This window comes from Gossypium hirsutum, chromosome D10 (genome assembly GCF_007990345.1).
Source record: "Gossypium hirsutum isolate 1008001.06 chromosome D10, Gossypium_hirsutum_v2.1, whole genome shotgun sequence".
NCBI classification, from domain to species: domain Eukaryota; kingdom Viridiplantae; phylum Streptophyta; class Magnoliopsida; order Malvales; family Malvaceae; genus Gossypium; species Gossypium hirsutum.
Window position 1 is genome coordinate 54,167,511 of NC_053446.1, and position 6,256 is coordinate 54,173,766.

General features: G+C 36.5%; 2 protein-coding genes across 2 annotated transcripts; one reads left to right on the forward strand and one right to left on the reverse strand.

Annotated features, from left to right (window-relative positions):
- The first annotated feature begins 395 nt into the window (after positions 1–395).
- On the forward strand, positions 396–1,104 carry LOC107916263 (uncharacterized). Its single transcript, XM_016845428.2, has one exon. It carries the CDS (start codon positions 460–462, stop codon positions 952–954), a length of 495 nt encoding a protein of 164 aa, XP_016700917.1. The 5' UTR covers positions 396–459; the 3' UTR covers positions 955–1,104.
- A 162-nt stretch (positions 1,105–1,266) lies between these two features.
- LOC107916262 (rhodanese-like domain-containing protein 7) lies at positions 1,267–4,340 on the reverse strand. The gene is given in 6 exon segments (XM_016845427.2): positions 1,267–1,519; positions 1,521–1,796; positions 1,927–2,220; positions 3,070–3,168; positions 3,262–3,513; positions 3,968–4,340. Coding segments are annotated over 6 exon segments (1,398 nt in total). The 5' UTR covers positions 4,337–4,340; the 3' UTR covers positions 1,267–1,411.
- Between the last annotated feature and the right edge of the window lie 1,916 nt (positions 4,341–6,256).

A 6,256-nucleotide genomic window follows, 5' to 3' on the forward strand; every position in this document is an offset into this window, starting at 1 on the left:
TCAAGTTCTAACCGACTATTTTATATTACGTGAATGACAAAAATGAATCTGATTCATTCACAATCATCCTACCACCCTCTTTTTCTTTTTAACAAAAAATAAAATAATAGGACCTAACCCCATTGTGTTTGAGGTTTGTGGGAGAGAGAAAAATCTTGGGACAAATTGCACGCAAATACGCAATCCATGACCATGAGAGTGACAAAGACGTGGAGTTTGAGGTTTGGACTTTGGACTTTGAACAGCCTGCCTTGCTTCCACGATTTTGTTTTTCATTTCTAGGACCAACACTTTCCATCTCTTGACACGTGGTTCCTATGCACTGAACCAGTGCCTGACACGTGGAGCGGTGGGATCGGCCATATTTTCATCCCCAACTCTATATAAACCCACCGCTTCGATGCTCCAACCCTGAAACCAAACCACACAAAACAAGTTCACACTACTCTTCTCAACAACATGGAAACAGCATCTTTTTGCAACGCAACAACACACAATTTTATTACTTCATCTCTACCCATTAAGAGGATAGTCAAACAGCTTCCAAAACCATGTCAAACTCAAACTCATCATTGCTGTCACTCGGGGATGCCATTAGGTTTTAGTGGTTTGCAGGGTCATGGTTTAAATATTAAGCCAAAGCAGCGTTATGGTGATGCAGTAGCAGCAAGGTGTGCTACTTGGGATTCAGGGCTTTTGGCTGAGTTAGAAAGAGAACTGGAGGCTAAAGACGAAGAAGAATGGGTGAAAGTGGGAAGGCTGAGAGAGAAATGCAAGGAAAGGAAGGGAATGGTGGAGTTGTTGGAGTGTTTGGAAAGGGAAGCAATACAAGGGGAAGACCATGGAAGAGAAGCTAGTGATTACAATAGAAGAGCCCAGATCTTTGATAAGAGTTCCAAGGTTTTCCAGGCTCTCAAAGCACGCACCCAACCTACTCACTCTCAAAACTCTTGATTCCCTTGTTCTTTTTTAATGTAATTGTAGTGACTCTAATCTACAAAGTGAAAATAATGTCACCCCACATGTCTTTTTCCCTTCTGTTCAATGTATTAACTTGTAGCAACTTGAAAAGCATATAAAGTAGCTTATGGAACTTTTATAGAATATGATTCTCTTGTATATATAAGTAACTTCTGTTCAATATTCCCCTTCTGCATTGCATGACACAACTTAGATTAAGACTAGATTATGTTGTAAACCGACTAATATTAATATGATGCTGAGGCATAAGGCAGGGACAAAGATAAAAACTAAACTGAAGATGAATTCAACCTTACAACCCCTCCAAAACCTATGTGCATTCATTTCATACAAAAATGGCGGACATAATCTTCCAATCAACCACAAACTAACGAATAAATCAAGGAAGTAGTTCATCCTCTTATAGTTAATTCTTTTCGACCAGCTAAGTCTAAGCTGAAGCTGAATCATTGGTTTGGATTTGGTCACTCTTTATACTATCTGCCTTGGCTGCTGGTCTCCGACCCTTATCAGGACCGCCGATAATTCCCCAGGCCTCGGAACTGTCTCTGTCGTGCCCTTGCCCTTTCTTTCTCTTCTTCAGACTTCGTTGAGTAACAGTAGGGACATGAAACCCCATACTCCCACTCTGGTGCTTCCATGTCTGCATCACTAACAGGCTGCTTACACCCATAGCAAAGCTTGAAATTTCCTTGTATAAAACCATGCTCGACAGCAACTCGCTTGTCGAACACGAAGCACTCGCCCTCCCACAGGCTCTCCGTTTTCGGGATTTCCTCTAGGTACTTCAAAATCCCACCTTTCAGATGATAGACCTGATCAAAGAATGGCACGTTATCTTTGGTTGAATGTAGATTTAAGAAGAGGTCTTTACTTCTACAGATGGTCATTCAAAAACAATTCCCCAAAATAATCAATATTATGAAGGATCGGAAGGAAAAGCACCTCCTCGAAACCTTTGCTGAGCATAAAACTTGTCGCTTTCTCACATCGAATACCTCCTGTGCAGTACATTGCAACCCTCTTTGGCATTTTTGGTTTTGAAATCTCTGCATCTTCATTGATGCTTTCATTTGATCCTTCCTTCTCCATTTCTGCATGCTCTACTTTTGCAGCATCAGGTTGGAACTGTTCCTCCACCCAAGATGGGAAATCACGGAATGCTGTCGTGCATGGATCAACTGCTCCTTTGAACATCCCAATTCTAGTTTCATAGTTATTGCGAACGTCAATTACCACCTAAAATACAAGTAAATAAGAAACAAGATAATCAAATTAGGTTAAATTCCTCCACAGCTCCACTAACCTCTAAAAGGTCATAAAAATGGGGGTAATGAGACTATTCAAAAAAAAAAAAAAATTCTGTCTCAAACTAAGATGTCTCAACTTATCTAAACCAATCAAAGCTGAGCTGAAAGTATTGATAGCACAGCAAGTCATTATTATTATTTTGCCAATTTTCAAAAAGAAGAATGCCAGTTATTGAAGCCTTTACCGGCTAATTGGCTTAATATTGAATTCAAATGAGTTTGCAGTAAACCAAAAGGAAATGTAACAGCAGAAAACTCATGACAGGCACACTCGTACTGAACAAAAAATCAAAATTTGAGTTTATCATTCTTAAGAATTTGGAACAATAAACATCCAAAATCAAAGTACTAGAGGAATACAAAGTGCATTTCTTAGTTTCACATGCTTGCTTTTTAATAAAGGTGAATATCAATATAAAATTATGATCTTTCCTGGAAGGACTAATAAACAAATTCCATTGTAAGAAAAAAAAAACTCTTAAATGCTACGAATATTATTCCACTATGCCACAACAGAATAAACACATCATCATGCTAAGCATGAACTTGCTGACTCGAAAGTAAATAAAATAAGAAAGCTAGTGAGGTCTCTAAACAATTGGATAAACCTTCCAATTAGAATGTTAATGTGAAAGAGCAATGCTTGAAGACAAAAAGAAGCATCATGAAAGCTGGATTGAACTTTGAACGCTAAATGATGATATGTGAAATCCTGAAAAATGAATCAGGAAATCACAATTGTAGTGACCAAAAGCAGCAACGTAGTTCGCTTACTCACAGTATCTGGATCACTGATTAAAGCATTCCAATCCCCTGGGCTAACGTACTTTCCAACCTTTTCAATCGGTGATACATCTGGCATTCCAAGAGTAACAATCTGTTTAAACATGAACAGAAGAAAAAAAGTGTTATAAAATATTCACTTACCACAAATCGTAACAAAAAGGTGTGACGCTTCAAAACAAAATACCTCTTTCTTCAACTTTACTCGCACATGGTCCCATCGAAAGGGTGCGTCCTTACCTGCTGCAAGAGGAGAGCTACTAGAATGTCCATGATGGATAGCTTCCTGCTCGGGACTAACCGGGGACTCTATCTGCCTCAACCCCTTTAGACGGTCATCGGTTTGGATGAACATAAGGACTCTTTCCACTGATTCTCGTGTACCACAAATGCTGCCATTAATCCCTTCAGGAGCTAGAATGATACCACCTGAAACATACTGATGGGATCAACTTGGTAAGGCAGGAATGGGATGAAGGCATTAAGTCGCATGAACTACATGGAATACGAACAAATAAAATGTCTAGATGGCAAAATATGCGAAAACACCATGCCAAGAGTATACAAGGTGCATAAGATTAACAGCTAAATACGTTTCATACACCTCAATCCAAGAACAAGTATTAGCATTTAAGTTCCATAACAAAAAGCGCGAAAATATTTTTTTTAAAAATTGTATGCTCCAAGTGGCAGTGAGCTTCGATATATTAAAAAAACAATTTTTATTTAAAAGAAGAAAATTCCCATGCTTTAAAAGCAGAATTCAAGGTAAAAACATGAAATAGAACTCTAAATATCAACCAACATTCCTCAAGCTATCTAAAACAACTTATACTTACAAAAGATAAACCGTAAAGCACAAGAACAAGAATAGAGAGTGAAGAAATGAGTACCAGGTCCTGGCAGAGTTGCTTCAAGGGCTTGCGCAAATCAGCATGGTCTGGGAAATCAGCAAACTTGTAGAAGGAAACAACCACGAGTGATTGAGAGTCGGGTGAATGGGGTGGGTGCGGATCTGAAGTGGGAATGGGATCAGCAGCCGTGGTGGCAGAGAAGCACATGGACAGTGTCATCCTCTGAGGGTGAGAGGAAGCGCAAAAACCACAGAGAGGAGAGTTGAAGGGTAGAACAAACAAGGGTTGAGGAGAGGAAGGAAGGTGGTAAAGTTTAGGGTTTGAGAAAAATAGAGAAGATGATGATGGTGAGGATGAAGATAGCATCCTCAGGGCCAGCAATAGAGGTGATCCACACCTTAGCATCATGTGATATGATATACTGAGCATGGGCATTGGCCTATATATTATTGGGGTGAAATAACATCAAAATGGGTTCACTCTAAGCCCATTATATTTACATTTATTTAATTTTTCTTACCACTTTCAATAATATATTTTGATTAAGCTATTCTAATTATTATTTTCAATTTCGAATTTAAATAATGAATATTTGAATTTACTTTATTATTATAGATAATAAATTCGGATTTCAACGCATTTCAATTTCAATTTAAACATGCGTTTGATCCTCAGATAAATATTTACCATCCAAAAAACGAAAAAAACAGAATCTTAATTTGTCTAAAGAAATATGTTGAGAAAGGGAGGATGTATAGAACCTTCCAACGAGATAGTGTTTTTTCAACTCTCTCAAAACGGAATTTATTCCAAACATATATGTCATGGTTCCTTACTTCGACAGGGTACAAACATCTAAATTTGATAATTTTAGATACTTTTTCAAACCTGTTGTCGATACTAAGTAGCAGTCAAAAATTTGTATCCATTTTTCATGGTATTATGCATGGATCAGACATATCATGGCGAATTCTTTAGAAAAAATTGTGTCTTCTACAATGGAATCTGATAAGTGAAATTTCGAGTAAGTGTTACATAATTTTCTTTTGTCCGAAGAAATGATTCATCGAAATAATGAGTCACCATTGATATCAACACATCTAAGATTGCCAAATGTTCAAGAGTTCCTCTATTCAATCATTTTCCTTATTCTTGTTGTTGGAGATCTTCTTTGTATACATTTTCTCTTTGTTTCCCAAGCCTATAGTGAGTTACAGATAGAGTTCAAAAAGTCAAATATTTGATGATTCCATCATACATGATTGAGTTACTAAAACTTCTAGATAGGTATCCTACATCTGAACTAGACCTGTCCATGGGCCGAGTTCGGGCCGGGCCGAAATATGGGCCTAAAATTTTTTTGGCCCGCCTCCTAGGCCCGGGCCCGGCCCGAAATATGGGCCTAAAATTTTGCCCATGCCCGGCCCGAGAAAATATCATAAGCCCGAACCCGGCCCGGCCCGACCCATTTTTTAATAAACATTAAAAAAATTATTTTAAAAATAAAAAATAAAAAAATTATTTTAAAAGTATTTTAAAATTAAAAATTAAAAAATAAAAATATATTTATTATATTCGGGCCGGGCTCGGGTAAAAAAAGTGGTGCCCGAGGCCCGATCATTTTTTAAACGGGGCTCGTTTGTTGCCCAAGCTCATATTTTAGGCCTATATTTTTACCCGAACCCTCCCATATTTCGGGTGGCCCGACCCAGCCCGACGGCCCGCCCGGCCCATGGACAGGTCTAATCTAAACTGAATTCTTTCTAGTTAAAGAATCTATTTCTAGTTGCTCTGGAATAATTAAGAGATTCTCTAAAAAAAACAGGGTTATACTTTTGGCGGCAACATACTTTTCAAAAAAATTATTTAAAAATATTTTTATATGCATGGATTTGAATATCTAACGAATAATTTAATTATTTTAAATTCAAATAGTACTACTCGTAGGGGTAATATCGCTTTGGTCCGGTCGGGTTTTTAAAATTTTTTGAATCATCCATCATAATTTGGTTTGGTTCAGTTTGGTTCTCGATTTTTTTATATTAATTATTTATTTTGATTTTTTAGACTTATTTTGATAAAATAAGTTGTTTTATGGTTTTTAATATTATTTGACAAAAATTCAAGGTATTTTTCATGAATATTTTTAAAAAAATATTTTTTAAGAACTTTAAATTATTTTCACTATTTTAAATATAAATATTTTATTATATTATGAAAAATTAAAATTAATTATATATTAAATAAAAAATAGAATTCGATTAAATTTATGTTGAAATTATAGATAAATTATGAAGTTTGAGGGATTAAAATAAAAAATTTTGTGTT